Source organism: Mustela putorius, unplaced genomic scaffold (genome assembly GCF_011764305.1).
Source record: "Mustela putorius furo isolate JIRA1106 unplaced genomic scaffold, ASM1176430v1.1 tig00000551_pilon_pilon_pilon, whole genome shotgun sequence".
Classification (NCBI taxonomy): Eukaryota; Metazoa; Chordata; class Mammalia; order Carnivora; family Mustelidae; genus Mustela; species Mustela putorius.
In genome coordinates this window covers 10,050,939-10,067,661 of record NW_025421412.1, presented here as the reverse complement: position 1 = coordinate 10,067,661, position 16,723 = coordinate 10,050,939, and the positions used below count along the sequence as shown (strand labels likewise).

Genomic DNA, 16,723 nt, shown 5'->3' with positions numbered 1-16,723 from the left:
CAAATCGCAAATCGGAGGGTGACAGAGAATGAACCCAGCAACACAATGACCAAAGAAGCATTTAAGAAGCAGACAATGATTCAGCTTTGGTCAAAGTCAAGTACTTAAGGAACTGATGTAAATTTTCCTACTTGTAAAAGGCACCGTCTGAGGCTGAACTTCATCTTGCACACTGAGGTGCCTCCGAGCTGGCCGCTTACCTCTGCGAGATAGAACTCGTCGTACTGCCTCCTGAAGCTTTCTCCTTTGTGGTAGTTGCTCGCGGCCACTATCACATCCACAGTCACCATGCTCAGGATGAACATGTGGAAAACGGACGAGCGCATCATTTGCTGAGGAGGGAAAACAGACAAACTCTAAACAAAGACAGAAGCCATTCTGGGCAGTTACCCCAATTTTAGAGAGATGAAAACAGAGGCTCGGCAAAGTTAAATAACTTTCTATCACACAAGTCTTGCAGGTGGAACCACAATTTGGACCCAAGTCTATAGGCTAAACGGAGGTGGCATAATTAGGCATTCAAAAATAATGGCTCTTATTATGATGACTAGCTTGTATTCAATGCTTACAAAGTTCCCGGCCACACTCTAACTATGCTATTTACTTTAGTTCTTTTCAGCTGCACCATAGCCCTACACAGCGGGATACATTACTCAGTTTTTCCAGTGAGTTCAGAGAGATTAAGTCATTTGCCCAAGATCACACAGCAAGTGCACAATAGAAGTAGGCTCCATATCCAAGTCTGTCTAAAGTCCTTTCATGGTGGGGTAGACAATATATAAAAGGAGAGAGGACAGGCTGAAGGCCTCACCAAAAAAGGAGAGAGAAGCTGGCTTATGGAAAGCACCTGAGTGTGTAACAACAAACCACTAAGTCCCACCCCTTGGCATCAAGGGATGCCCGGAGACTAACGCTGCCACGTGTGGAGGTCTTGTTTCTTCTTGGCATGTGGGGGCATGGATCCTTACATGTGATCTGACCTGAGAACGCTTCAATTGTTGCAACGAAAATCACCTAACTAAAGCAGAACCTGGGGATGGGAAAAGAGAAACAGGGCTGCCTCCTCTGAGCTGCTATCTTATGCGCCCACACATGCGACTTCGCACGGCCGTCAATACCCCACACTTGTCACTAAGGACATGGGCTCAGAGCCAAACTGCACGGAGTAGAGATTCGACCACATCCAAAGTCTGCGGCCCTGGGTAAGCTAGCTAAGCCTCTCTGAGCTTCTGTCTTCCTCATCAGTAAAGCAGAAATAACAGTGGCCCCTCCAAAAGTTTTTACCATTTTAAATGAGTCAATATTTGTAAAGCACTTAGAGCAGGGCTTGCATATTAAATGTTCTATAAAACTTTGCAATAAAAATAAGTGCAATTTTGTGAATCCAGGCATTTTTTCTTTCCCCGCCCAAGAATGGCAAGGTAACTGCCCAAGGTCAAAGAATTAAAATTATGTCTTATATTTGATGGAGTCCAGGACCAAGGGAGATAAATAAAAGTGATAAGATTTAATAATTTGAGAGATGTCGGAGTTATCAGAAAAGCAGATACTTAGTAAGGGTCTTTGTCACTGTGGCTGTGGAAGCATTACATCCATGTGCCTCTGACTTTATTTTACGGGTGATACGAAATCAAATTCCAGGACTGCCAACTGACATATTTAAAGGCACATCACTTCCTCACAGGAACTACTGACCTTCATAACCTTGATAAGCAAATCAGTGGGCATGTTTCAATTCTCATTAGAATTTGTATTGTTATTTGGCCTCTCTTGAATTCCGAGAGTCGCCTTCCATAACTATTATTCCCTTTCTATACTCTTTTCCACATAATGTTCTATTAAAAACATTTCAACTGAGTTCTTCTTTATCTGCATGACAGAAAAGCCACAACTCTCTCTTTCTATTTTCCTTAGCTGTGGATTTGTGTCTTAAGTAAACTGTTATTACTGAAAGATCCAAACAAAGCTTTTAGCCATGGCTGTCAAAAAAACTTTTAAATTGGTTTTGTAACTGTCACAGCTTCACTTTGGTGCTGTCATTATAATTAGGTTGTTTTTTGTCTGAATGTCTACGTGTCCCTGTTGGTACAGAGTCATTAAAATAATCACTTACAATGGATTTTGATACACTATAATCACTACTGCTTAGCCGACTTTCTCCAAAGTAATAACTTTCAAATATTAAATAAGAATTAAGGTGATCAGTATGTGCAGTAGCTAAATCTGAACATTAGAGCCAGTAACTCTGGCTTTGAAGTGAGAGCTAGTGACACGGTCCACGTCAGCTCAATTCAATCCAACCGATGTTGGCTGGCTGTCGGTTTCCTTAATTAAACAGAAGGCTAGAAACATTACAGTTAGACTCATGCTTGGATCTATAGTGCAGTACAAATTTACACCCTTTGATTTTTTATTTTTTCATAAAAATTAATGTAAAGAGAAATGTTAAAGTTGAGTCAGTTCCACAAAATATATAACTTGAGATTTTTCAGAATCATTTAACACAGATATGATATATATATATATACACACACACACACCTATAAACACACATATGCATGTGTGTGTATGTATTTATACAAATATGTATATATTTCTCTACATAACATAAAACTCTTTGAATCCTGCATATATATTCAACTTTTAAAGGTTCCCTTCAATTGCAATGTTATTTTGGTTTAATCAGACAAATTTTGCATGTATTTTTAGTTTGGCTTTGATCCAAGAAAAAAACAATTGTGTGTGACAGTTGGAATTACCAAAATACAAAGGAAAGACTGTAACAGAACCATCCCCAAGGCAGTAGTATCTGTCAGGAATGCTCAAGAAGTTTACTAGCCAATGTGTGGTCCTTGGACCAGGAGTTTCCTGGGAGCATATTAGAAATGCAAAGCATAAGAGATTCTTCATCTCGGGAAACAAACTGAGGGTTGCTGGAGTGGAGGGGGTAGGAGGGATGTGGTAATTGGGTGATGGACTCCGGGGTGGGTATGTGTTGTGGTGAGCGCTGTGTATTGTGTAAGACTGATGAATCACAGGCCTGTACCCCTGAAACAAATAATACATTGTATATTAACAAAAAAAAAAAAAAAAGAAAGAAATTCAGGTTCTCAGGTCCTATCCCAGACCTACTGAATCAGAATCTGCATTTTTAACAAGGTTACCGATAATTAATGTGTGTATTAAAGTGTGAGGGGTTCTGTTGTAGGGGACACTCCTTGAGTAGCAGTTTAAACTAGGTGACCTATAAATTTTTTCACAAATTCACAATTTCATGACTCTGAAAGTCTGTAGTCACTGAATGGAATAGAGCAGTACTTGCTGGATATTATGGTAATATGTTAGGCTAGGCCATCACAAAATGAATGCTTACCTTCCCCCACTCTCCAACTCCAAGATTAAAACCCACCTATACTAGGTTCCCAAAGACCAAAGTATGCATTGGCTTTTTAATCATTTGGGTGAGTTTTATGAAGACCCCATCATAGACTCTTTCGTGAAGTCAGGTCGTGTCTAGAATCTGGAAAAGGCAAGAAAACTGTGTCTTCCCTAACCTCCAGAACTAATGCAGTCTTCCCGAGACCTTCATTTTAATGAGCTGAAACTCATTATGGAGTTCTGACCTACAGAACTATAAATAATATGTTGTCAGTTTGCGGTAATGTGTTACATCAGAATAGGAATCTGATACAAATACTGTTTGTGATTTTGGCATACACCAGTTCAGTCGTCTCCTCTGAAACCTGACTGTACAGAGCGTCAGCACTAGGAAATTCTGCCTCCCCAAAGGGCTTCACCCAAGGTGATATGCCAGCAGGGGTCTCTGTAAACTTCATTACCCCAAATGTAAACCCATTATGGCAACCAAGGTTTACAGCTTAACTTTGTTTCAGAACGTGTAATGAGACAATGGATCTGTAGGATGACACTGAGTCCCACTTCAAGCAGAAGAATGAGAAATGTTGCTTTTCTTTATGTTAGTTCTGAGTAACTAACCATGAAAGGAATGTTCCCAAGAGACTGTGAAGTCTTCACCAAATATGGACGGGGATCCTCACTCAATTCAAATTGACACCAAGATGTATTATCAAAACAGGACCACCATTTGAGTGCTTGGTTTGTGGCAAGTTTCCCCAAGCATGTTGCATGCTGATGTGAAGATCTCATTTAATCAACAGCCCCGTGTGATAGCTAGCTGTTTTGTGATCCTCTTTCACAACTGAAGAAAGTACAGGGTAAGGATAAGTAGACTTGTAAACTCATAGAGTTAGAAACTAGCTTCAGATATTTTGAGTCTAAAGTTGGTGCCCTCTTACCTTCTAACAGGCAGTCAAAATGCCTCTGATGCTGCTCTGTGTATTAAAGAAGAAAGAACAGCAGCTCCTTTGCTAAGTGTTTGTGATTAAATAGAGGGAACAAGTTTAAGAGCCTTGTATTTGAAATATGAAGATGACCCGTTTCTTACAGAAGGGGGTACCATCTCCAGGGTGGGGAAAAAAGTGTCAGTTTTGAAGACAGGCTGAGCTGAGTTCAAATCTTGAACTTAACCTCTTGTGACTTAGTGTTCGCACAAGAGAAATGAATGTGAGAGCACCTACATCTCTAGGTGGTAACGGGAATATCAATGAGACTATCTGGCATAGAGTCTAGCCCATAGCCAGCATCTTGCACTCAGGACGCTTACTTTTATTATTACTGTATTTGAAAGCACTCTAAGCATTTAAAAGTAGAGATAGAATCAGTTGCTTGTGGGGAATGTAAGAAGGCACAATGCAAGAAATCAAACCAAAGAGATAATCACTCTTGAGAAGGACCATGAAAGTGTATAAACTTTTAGGGAAGTCTTATGCCATCCCAATTTTAGCTTGAGTGCTTCATAGGAGCTTTGTCTATTAATTTGTTCAGTAATTTTGCCTATAAAAGAGTACCTTAAAGATTCTGAAGACTCTGCAAGCAAACATTCATCAAAACTGTGGCCTTGGAGGCCACAATGAGGATAAATTAAGATAATGAATAGTACAGCAGCTCAGAAATCAAATCTTTCTTTAAATTGTTGCTTGAAAGAATAAAATATCCTACCTTGGTAAACAAATTGCATGCATTGTACATTTTATCAGCCATGTACTAAAAACTGTTTTAATTAGACCTCAAAAGAAACATATTTGGAACAATGCAATTACATGATAATATCCTCAGAAACCATCTTACGGGTACAGAGCCATGAGCATAAGAACAAGAGCATAATGTAAAAGACCAAGTACATAAAACCTAAAATACATCTCTCATGAGCAAGTGGGGCATTTTTCTCTTCCCGTATTTAGAAGACATTTGGGTATGTTACTTCTCTAATCGATATATAAAATAATGCTGTCTGATATAGAGAATTGTTAAAAAAAAAAAAAAAAGCAAGTACCTTTATAACAAGATTTAAAAACAGAACCAGTAGCTGTCCTTAGAAACTCTGCCTTTCCCATGCGTCTGCCCCTGGAGAGCCACAGGATAGACGGAAATCCACAAGTGACTTCCCTCAAAGGTACTGAAAGTCTATGATATCTGTGAGTCAGTCAAGCCCTGACTGGGTTGTTCTCTTTTCTGGATGGCAAGCTGGGGGTACTTCCCAAAGATGGAAGTCAAATTGTAGAAAGAAGGAAGAGGAGGTTAGTAAGACACTTTCATCTCTTGGTCAGCATGAGCCTGCCTATCTTTCACTCTACTCTGTAATAGTAAGGTTAGAAGTCAAATCATAAATTGCCAGGCAAATATTACTGTTATGAATATTTTTCAATGCCAACTCCACTGTGTAAGACAAATTCAATTTTTTTCATTTATTTATTTTCAGCATAACAGTATCATTATTTTTCACCACACCCAGTGCTCCATGCAATCCGTGCCCTCTATAATACCCACCACCTGGTACCCCGACCTCCCACCCCCCCCGCCACTTCAAACCCCTCAGATTGTTTTTCAGAGTCCATAGTCTCTCATGATACACCTCCCCTTCCAATTTCCCCCAACTCCCTTCTCCTCTCTAACACCCCTTGTCCTCCATGATATTTGTTATGCTCCACAAATAAGTGAAACCATATGATAATTGACTCTCTCTGCTTGACTTATTTCACTCAGCATAATCTCTTCCAGTCCTGTCCATGTTGCTACAAAAGTTGGGTATTCGATTTTAATGAAAAGTAAGTGTATGCTCAGTGGAAAAGAAATGCTACTAAGAAGGACCAACTATAATGCTAACAAGTCAGTGACTCACACTTCTTCTAGCTCATGTGACAGAGCCGGAATTGGAATGTACCTCCCTGTCTCCAGGGCCTCAGCAGTGCATCCTACTCTGACTCTTGACCTAGTCCCGTGACTTGTTTTGGTAGCAAGACAATAGCAGAGCTGATGTGAACAGAGACTCCGAAAATAGTTGGGGGTTGAGACTTATTCTTGCAACTCCTGATACCATCACATCGACATTCCAGGCAGGCTTGCCACATGGTGCCCCTGGGCCCCGTCATCTCCTGTACCCTGCACATCAGCCATGCCCCAGAAGCAGAGATGCTAGCTGATAAGCTAGCTGGGGATGCTGGCTGACTGTAGATACAAGATGTGCCCCACTGAGATCAGCTGAGCCACAAACTTGTGAGTAAAAATGAGTGTCTGTTTTACAAGCTGTTAAGTTTTAGGGGTGGCTTCTTTGACAATACACCCCCCAAGCCTGTTTCCTCACCCTAGGCACAGAGCTTAATGACAATACTTAGCCTGTTAACCTCGAAATGGGGCAGGAAGAGTGGTTCTCATCACCAGAATGGAATGGAAGTGATGTATCATTTTGAATGGGACAATGAAGAAAGGGTGTGCCTTCTCCAAGCTATTTCTCTCTTCCCCTCCATAGTGACTTTGGAAATTAGGTGCTTCAGATGGGATTATAAAAAATTTTACTATATATAAATATAAATATAAATATATATATATATAAATACACACACACACCCATACATATATATATATATTCTATATGTATAGAATACATATATGGGTGTGTGTGTGTGTGTGTATATATATATGCCATCCCTGATTGAAGGTGGTTGGGGAATACAGCCCCACGTGTGGTATGCTGGAGCTGCAATTGTGTACATCTTTCCCCAACTTCATGCTCAATATCATGTTGTTAACCTGAAATTGGCCATAGTGGGAACACCATGGAAATTAGTAAATGTTACCAGTCAGGACTCTCCCATTTCAAGATGGTTTATTAAACATCTTAACCATCTGCGAGCACACCACTGGCCCAGGGCCAGCTGCCTCAGCTCTCTGGCACCTCCTTGTTACTCTAGGCTGGATGACACAAGTATCACCCCATTCTGATACTTAGAGACCCATCACGACATAATGTCAAGGGCACTCACACAGACCCTCTCACTCTTGATCCTATTTTTTAGATGTGTTAATGGGAATTAATTAAAACAAATTAGAACATTTAAGTTCAAGTAATTTTTTTTTAAGAGAGAGAGAGAGAGAAAGAGAGAGAGAGAGAGATGGGGGGGCAGAGGGAGAGGGAGAGAGAGAATCTTAAACAGGCTCCATGCCCAACACATAGCCCAGTGTGAGCCTTGATCTCACAACCCTGAGATCATGACCTCAGCCAAAAACACGAGTAGGACACTTAACCGACTGGTACCCCTCAAGTTCTATAGCCTTCTATGTATGTATTCCAAGGAGCTGCACCATTCCGCCATGGGCACAACAGGACCCAGAGTGATGACTGGTCGATGAGGCCACTGCATGCATTCCAGCAGTAAGCCTCCCTCAGGGACTGTCCCTTCCTCAGGTCATCTGATTTGGACTTAAGTCAATTATAAGTGAAATGCCAGGCTGCAGGTGCTAACGCTTTCTGCCTTCTCACTAGCTTTCCACAGCCCATAGTGTTTCCAGTTAATCCCACCAGATTTTGACAAAAGGTGCTTTCCTCGTCTTAGTCATCGGTATTGTTGTGAATTTGTCTTCATGTATACTTCAGTGAGAAGTTAGGAAGGTCCCCAACAAGGCTGCTAGACAGGGGACCCATAAACTATGATGATTTTAAGGTCTATGGGCACTTCAATGGACATTCCCATAGCTAATTAAAATGTCTATGTAGAATCACTTCAAATATACTTGTATATGTTATTTTTATTTTTAGTATTAAATGGTGGACAAGTGAACATAACACTTTTGTTTTAAATTCAAGAGGGAAATCATAAATTTGAAAATGAGATTAAATAGCAGTCATTTTCAACAAATTTTAGATCTGACACAATGAAGGACGTCGGTTGTTACATTTGATGAATGCAGAGTTAAACAAGAATTTTTGACTCTATTGTATCTTGAAGTGGGAGATTCATTTTGAGATTCTTAAATTACTGAGGCAAGTGAGAAAAACAAATTTGAGGGATTGAAAAAATAGGCAAGAACTATATTGACTATGAAATGGCACTTTTTTATTTTATTCTGTCCAAACCTGTCATCAGCCGTAGGGCATGGAGGGCGTCACACGGCTCCTCCAACCCCTTCAATAGCACTGATTGTGCTGAACACTGAGATAAATACAGAGCAGTCTAAAACCTGGGCTGAAGACTGGCTGCATATTTAACCCCAGAAAAAAGACTCAGAAGAAGAACAACGTATCCTTTATTTTTTCCTAAGGTGATAATGTAACAAATATTTGATGGAAATTTGTCTCCAAAGACTGTATTATGAATGCCTGGCATAGGTTGGCAAATATCTCCTGATTAATATAAATATCGAGGCATCATGGGACTTATTCAAACTGGAAGATGAAAACATACAACAATATAGGAAGTTAGTTTGGGATAATATGAAACATAAATTATTTTAAGATGTTCTGAATATTTCTTTCTTCCAGTGAAGCCCCATAATCAAAGACGCAAGACCATTTAATCAATAGAAGATAGATAAATAAATAAAAATAGTATTAATTTTATTTATGTCTGGTCTCTATTCTAAATATAATTATCTGAGGTATATATATATTCTATTTGTATATATAAATATGTAGAATATATATTTAAAAATATATATATATACACATATATATAAAATACAAAATGTTTAAAATAGAAAAGTTACAATCAGCACCTCTTTTTAGTTAATTTAACCATAACTGGTTTCGAGACTATAATAGGTCTCTTTCAATTATCTTCTTATACCTTTTGTTTGTGCTGTTTCGGTTCTAACTATTTTGTCTTTCTGGTTTTAATTCCCAATCCAGGTTCTTATAGAAGACTTTTTGTTCCTTTTCTTCCCCCAAAACTCTTTCTCCGAGTCAGTCATTTTATGACTCTTTATGTCTCTCTGCTGTTAGAGACTGAAGACCAGAGTGTGTGCGCACACACCAGGGTCTGGGACAGGTGTCACCAGCACCTGTATAATGGGGGGGGTGAGAATTTGTGTCTGCTGTGTGTGAGGTGGTGTAGTTCTGTACACGAAAGCGCGTGTATGCGTACACTCACATATAATCCCCCATACATTTGCCAAATGCTTATTGTGTGAAAGCTATGATGGAAGGAGCTGGAAGTAGAGAGGAAAGTTAACAAACTGAGTTGGGGTGTCAGAGATCACTCACTGTACTGAGGAAGTTTTGTTTGACCTGATTTGGAAGATAGGGGTATTAGACAGGGGTCGGGGTGGGGGGATGATTCAAAGAAACAGAAAAGACTGAATTAATGACAGAATTGCTGACCAGTCAGATTTGGGGAGGACGATGGGGCAGGAAAAGTCCAGTTCCTATGTGGGAATGGGTCAGGGAGAGATGTGTTTGGTTTCTCAAGAGGAGAGAGGCAATGGGCTCAGGAGAACAAGTGGGTGTATGTCTGTTGGGCTCTTTGGGACAGTCCTGAGATGCAGAAACAGGTCTGGAGCAAGGCGGGGAGGTCGGACTACAGGAGTGCACGAGCACAGGTTTCCTGGACAGACACAGTACTCTGAGGCAGGCGGCAGTGGGAAGCGTGTGCTCCCAGGAATGACAGTCGTTTCCACAACCTTGTGACCACTGCGTCCCACACACTGCATTAGACATTTTATGCGCATTGTTTCTAATCCTTACAAATCCCTGAGAGATGTCCTTATCCCCATTTTTTAAGTCAGCAAACTGAGGCTCTGGGAGATTTAGCAGATCATCCCTGGTTCTCCTGGGCCAGTCCCAGCTGGGCCACACCATCTCGTCACTTCGGTCTGTAAGCACAGCAGAGGATGGAAGAGAAATTCTCCTGGGCTCAGTCAATTCCTGAGATTGTCTGCCGGTTCCTGGGAAGGTTCATTAATAAGACAGACGTCTGCGAATTGCCTCGGATGTCGCTTCATCACTTGAAATACACATATCACACAGTCCACCTCCCCCAATCTTTGCCTTCCGTGGAAATGTTCTCAGAAAGCATTAAAAACACTAGAGTAATAATTTTGCCACCATTTGACCCACTTATGGTAAGAGCCTATTATCTCTGTTCTTTACAGATGGAGGCGCACAAAGCCACAGAAAGACATGGGACTCGAGCATGTCGGGTCTTGTGCACACTTTCATTTTCTTGTCAGTGACTTTCTTCGCAGTAATAGATCACTGTGTGTGTTTGGGAAGATGGCTCAATGGAGCAGCCACATCTGTCAGACTCAAGGGATGAAAACTCCTACCTGAGAGGCAGGAAAGAAATGGCTTGTCACAGCAGCTGCTGGGGACCAAGGTTCCCGTTTAACAGAACTTTTTATCATGCATTAGAGCAACCTCTTCGTGCAGCTGTTGCTTAGGCTAAAATGTAGTTTAAACAGCTAAGTAAGTGGCTGATGTGAAAAGAGTCAACTATAACTTTTGCCTTTTCTGAGATGCACAATGAAGGACACACCAAAGACACTTTCTACGTGGTGCCAGTAACGCTGCCTAACAGAGCTGCGGTACTGCCTGAAGAGGGGCGAGGAGTAAAGAAAGCGTGGATCCCGATACCAAGCACTGATGTAGCTCTCTACTACCTCAGTGTCTTCTCAGTTAGACAGAAGGGATAGGCCCCTTAGAATTGCACAGAATTTCTGAAAGTCATTTGGAAAAAATCAACAGAATCTATAGAATGAATGAGCGATCTACAAAAAATATAAGTGGCCTACGAATCTATACAGAAAATTCATGACTTTCACAGATTGTAATCAGGCAGATCTAAATTGAATGTTGTCTCTTCACACCATCGGGGGTAAAAGTCTGATAACATCATTGTGGGCAAGGATGCGAAATGCTGAGAATTTTTACAGGTTGCTGCTAGGAGTAAAAAGTGCATGAGATTCTGGGGAGCCGTGGGGCAATGTCTCAGAGAGCCTATGGCTGTTTCTCTCCTCCAGCAAGTGCTCTCTTAACTACAGACACTCAAAACCTTCTCACTCATGTGCACAAAAAGGCAGGGACAGGCAGTGGCCTAGAATGTGGGCAATAGAAACAATAGGGGAGGGGAGCCAGGGTGGCTCAATTGGTTAAGCGTTGGCCTTCAGCTCAGATCATGATCCCAGGGTCCTGGGACTGAGCCCCATGTCAGGCTCCCTGCTCAGAGGGGAACCTGCTTCTCCCTCTGCCTCTGCTGCTCCCTTTTCTACTCCCCCTCTCTACTCCCTGTTCCTTCCCCCATTCCTCTTCCCTGCTTGTGCCCTCTCTCTCTGTCTCTCTAAAATAGATAAATAAATAATACTAAAAAAAAAAAAAAAAAAGAGCAAAACAATAAAAGCCAGCCTTGTGTCCATCATTAGGTAGATAAATGACTGGATGACAAACAAACTGGGGTCTGTTGGAGGAGGACGATACACAGTGTGGAAATGAAGTGGTTAAAAATATGAGGTAGCTTGCAGGGGACAGTCCCCAGTCAGTCACCAGCTACGTGACCTGCACAAAATTACTTCAGCTTTCTGTGCCTCATTTGTTCCACAGAGGTCATGAGAGCCCCTGCGTCAGTGGCCCAGTTGTGAGCGTGACATCAGGGAGCACCGAGAACCCACCGCTGACATGCAGGGGGTGGCCCGTCGGTGTGAGCTGTGATCATTTCCAACAGTGGCTACAGAGGTATTCTTCCCATCTGTGTCTCCACATTGTTTCATAAGCTTTTTAGCGCAAGAAAGGGACTGAAGAGTATATCGGGAAGTGGCTCTAACTGACAAGTTATTCACTTATAAATACAAGGAAAGTAGGTGGTATTTCTTCAAAGAAACTGTCCCCATACAGGGTTGCTTTGAACTTCAGGTCAGACCATAATGGTCTACTTGGCCCTTAAAAGAGTTCTCAAAGCCCTGCAAGACTTCAAAGTTTAATAAGGAACCAGCCCCTGAGTAGTAACTCCCAAGGTCAAGTCCCACTACTCATATGGACAAAAAGTTACATCCCTTCTCCACCTGCTCCATGAAGCTCCCCAGGGTGTTGAGCAGTGGCTCCTGCAGACAGAGACCAGGCATGGTCTTCAGAAGGGATTAAGAAGGGAAAATCACTTTGGGTTCCTACTGGAACTGAAGGGAATACTTCACTCAAGCGGTCTTGCTTCTTCCATTCCATTCCCATGACCAGCCCTCCCATTTGGGTGGCCTGCTATGAAACTATAGTCTTCCAGCCTCACACCCATCTTTGGATGTTTCCTTGGTGAGTGAGTCTCTTTAGCGCTCTTGAATGACAGGTCACCAAACTCAGTGGCAAACAGCCACATTTGGGTACTGTGAAGGAAACAGAATAAAGCCAGCTTCAAGGAGAAAAACAGAGGCAGATGCACGGACAGAAACAGAGATGAAAAATTATGTGTCTTCCCACAGAGAGTGAGAGAAAAACAAAGAAAGCATAGCCTTCTGGCAGGTCGGACTACATGCAAATGCTCCCTGTGAGCATAAGATCTGTTCCTTGCAACCAAACAATTCTTGAGTGGGACGTAAATTCTTAATCCTCACAGCTGAGGAAGGAGGCGCCATCCCTATTTCACAGCAATATGCCCAAGGTCTCACTAATTAATAGCAGAGCTGAAATCCGTCTGTCTCCAGAGCCTACCCTCTAAGAGGCTGCAGTATGGTGATTTATTCCCCCTCTGGAACAATGCTGTGCTGGGCGTTACCTCACGGAGTGCAATAAGGAAGTCTGAAGCTGGGGAGGCAGGGGCCAGAGGTGAGGGAGTCAGGAGTCATGTGCTGGAGGCAGCTATAGCATAAAAAGAAAAGGAAACCAGGTCTAGGGCTTGGCTCGTCCCTATTCCCAGACTTTTCCTTGTCACTTGCAGCCATCTTGTTCCCTTAATAAGGACGAATGGCAGGAAGGGGTGGGACCCCAGATGATGAACTTACCAGCAGTGCTCAGGGAAGTAGAGAGAAGAGGCAGAAAGACATTCTCGGCAGGACAGAGGTGGGGAGAAGGGGTGTTTCAGGGGCTCTAGAAGGTTTGTTTATTTGTCCTTAAGTTAGGAATGAATTTATAAGGATCTCCCATGGCTAAGTTCCTTAGTAGATGTGGTATGAATTTCATTAGTAACTGGCTAACCATGAAAAATGCCCTAGCAAAATTAAGTTAATGAAGTTAACATGAAGTTAATCAACTAAAAATGTCAAGTGTTACCACAGAGCTGACCACCCATAGCCTAGCAGGTCTTGCTCTGAACTTGTGGTTCTGCAACTACATTTAAGGGCATCTGCACTTTCATTTATTATGAAAACAGAAAAGACCACGCTAGGGGTGCCAAATTGAATCCTTCCCCTGCATGACTGTGTACGACTCCCAATATGGTTAAAATCATATAGCTGTGATTTCACTGAAAATCTGTGTCTCGGAACACAGAGTAGAATTTGTAGAGTTTCTAGTTACAGACCAAAGGTGCCTATGTTTTGCTTCTACCACTGGCTCTACAGAGCATATTATTATGTAGAAGAGCAAGCAGATCTCTGAGTTTCCTAACTCATTTGAATGCTCCAAAATCAATATATGCAAAGAGGAAGCAGAGATACCAATGATTGCAACATTGGGCATGAGGAAAAATATGTGTGTGGAAGGAAACAGGAAACAATAAAACAGGAAAAAGCAGGAAACAATAAAAAAAAACTAATCTCATTGCTCAGATCCTATCACTGCCCAAGGGAATATATAAAATCTCAATAGTTTTATTGCTGCAAGGTAAAAAAAATATACACATATCCATGCATATATATTTTTACGTTGCAGGAATACATATACAATATATAATATATATATTTTAGATACATGCACACATACAGAGAAAGAAACAATTATACATCAAACACTCAGAATCACAGAAGCATCGGTCCCACCATATATGTAGTTTAACTGTAGTAGGGAAGATTAAGCCACATCAATCTATCTTATTTTATTAAAATACTTAATTGCTTGTGGTTGGCAGGGAAGACATGCAGATGTTCACACCAATAAAAGAGACTAGGATACAGAAAACAGAATAGAAAATAAAAATATAAGAAAGCATACCAATGAAGAGAGTAAGCAAATCCAAAGCAAAGTCACCTGAAGCAAGGGCAGAGATGACTTTTAAATGTCCTTCACTCAGAAAGGCACTCAAGCCAGTCTCCATTGACGTTGAGTGGGTGGGTTTAAAATTTTGAAATTTTGAAAACATAAAATGTATGGAAAGACTATCTCTGAATAATTGAAACTCATGCACGACTTACTACTATACCATCTTTGTGAACGAAAGTTATGTTATGGTAACTTAGTTCATGGGCTACCTATTTTATCCGAGCGGTAGGATATATGGGCTTTGGGGTAAAATATTCTGTTTTAAACTTGGGGTCAAATTTTATTTTGTTTTATTTTATTTTATTTTTTAATATTTTATTTATTTGACAGACAGAGATCACAAGTAGGTAGAGAGGCAGGCAGAGAGAGAGGAAGGGAAGCAGGCTTCCTGCTGAGCAGAGAACCTGATGTGGGGCTCAATCCCAGCCCTGGGATCATGACCTGAGCTAAAGGCAGAGGCTTTAACCCACTGAGCCACCCAGGCACCCCGATGGGGTCAAAATTTAAAACAAAGTTCCACTCTCAGGACAAAATCAACAGATCCTTTAATACTCAGATGGGGACTCTGGATGACCCCATTACCAACTCGCAAATGTTTATTCCTACCTCACTTTTCTGTGATGGCCAAATTACTAAGTCAATATAATTATAGCTGTTCATATGCTTCATTCCAATAAATTCGACTTTTTTTGGTTGAGATAGGAATTGGTTTTCATTCTTTTCAACTATGTTACTACTAAGTCTACATTTCTAAATTCTGCCCTATTTATTTCACATGCTGAAGAAGTTAGAAAGAATTCAGGAAGGCGTGGGAAATAACAGAAGTCATGGTTAGGTCCTGTCGAGCCTCTGCCAACATGTGAGAGGAGAGACAGTCGGACAAAAGCATCCAACGTCATCCAACTTTGATGGGAACTTTCTACAAACAAATCTCAAGGTACTGCTTGTTTTAGACTTAGAAATAAATGCTTGTATAGAAATAGTGTCAGTGCCATCATCCACTCAATTTCTGGCTCCCTACAACAAGAGAACAGAGCTTCTACTAAATGAGAAGACGAATGAGTTCTTGCGTAAGCCAAGAAGGGTCTACGTCCATCTTTCACTTGTTTTTTAATCCTGTTGGGTAAACACCAACTGAGTCTCTTCCCTGTGTCAGGAATAGTTCTGGCAGTGACCACAAATGCTGTGGTCCCCACTGCCATCGAGTTTCCTCTGGTTGGAGAAACGGACTTTAAATAATGAATTATACCCTTTTAATTTATTTGATGAAAATTACGATGAACACAAAAGAAACGCTTGGGATGGTGGTGGAGCTGGTCTGTTCTTTGAGGGTGAGGAAGACTTCCTTAAGGAAGTCAGACTCCTGAGCTGAACTGAGTGGGACAGGAGAGTGTTCTAGAAAGAAGACACACAGAAAAATGACAGTGCCTCCTGGAAGCAGAACTGCTGTTTTAGAGACATACAGAGTAAATGCAGGAGTAATGGGTCTTAGAGAAACTGGCTTTTACTGTTAACCTCCAGGCTTCCTCTGGAAGAGGGTGAGGGAGGAGAAGTCGGAAGGAATTTAAGCAAATACTTATTTTTTAATGTTATTTCTTTACTTTACTATATGTTTTAGGATAATGTAATGTCACATTTTGCCCATTTTAAAAATAAAAAGAAGTGATATATTGTACTGTTTGTTTTTGAGGATGAGAGGTCATTATAGTTCCAGACAGGAGTGAGTGAATGATCCAGATGAAAATTTCCTTGTTACCTAGCTTTAGACAGCATTAATCATTAACAAAAGCCAACAAGTATTCCATGGCCATTTTATTTTAAATATTTTTTCTTCACTTCTTTTCTTTTGCTTTTAACTAATTAATGAGTGATTAATCAATTTTCCCCTCAGATATGGAAATGAACTCTCTATTCACAGCTCATGCTCACTACACACAGGTCGATCCCTTGGCCATCCCACTTTGCATCTGGACTCGTTCACATCGACTCTTCTAGAAAGCTTGATTTAGGACCAAACATGTAAAGCTGAGTTGAACGGAACTTCCTTTGTACTGAAATGCCAGCCTTTCTTCACCTTTCTTCACCTTTTCAAACCATATGTATCATCAGTCATAAAAGTTATCAAGCATGCCACCATATTCACCAACATGTCTAATACGCAGATCTCTTGGAAGCCACATTGATATAATTCTAGCC

General features: G+C 41.1%; 1 protein-coding gene and 1 long non-coding RNA gene across 3 annotated transcripts in view; one reads left to right on the top strand and one right to left on the bottom strand.

The window, feature by feature from the left end:
• The window catches only part of NALCN (sodium leak channel, non-selective), a 303,251-nt gene that overhangs the window by 171,471 nt on the left and 115,057 nt on the right, over positions 1–16,723 (bottom strand). For both annotated transcript variants that reach the window (XM_045081349.1, XM_045081348.1), the window contains exon 11: positions 201–332. In XM_045081349.1, coding sequence (XP_044937284.1) covers positions 201–332 — 132 coding nt within the window. The remainder of the gene's footprint in view (positions 1–200; positions 333–16,723) is intronic.
• LOC106005234 overlaps positions 1–16,723 on the top strand; it is a 45,735-nt gene that overhangs the window by 23,102 nt on the left and 5,910 nt on the right. Inside the window, exons 3-4 of the long non-coding RNA XR_001178457.2 lie at positions 11,948–12,079; positions 15,312–15,464. This is a non-coding gene — a long non-coding RNA (uncharacterized LOC106005234). The remainder of the gene's footprint in view (positions 1–11,947; positions 12,080–15,311; positions 15,465–16,723) is intronic.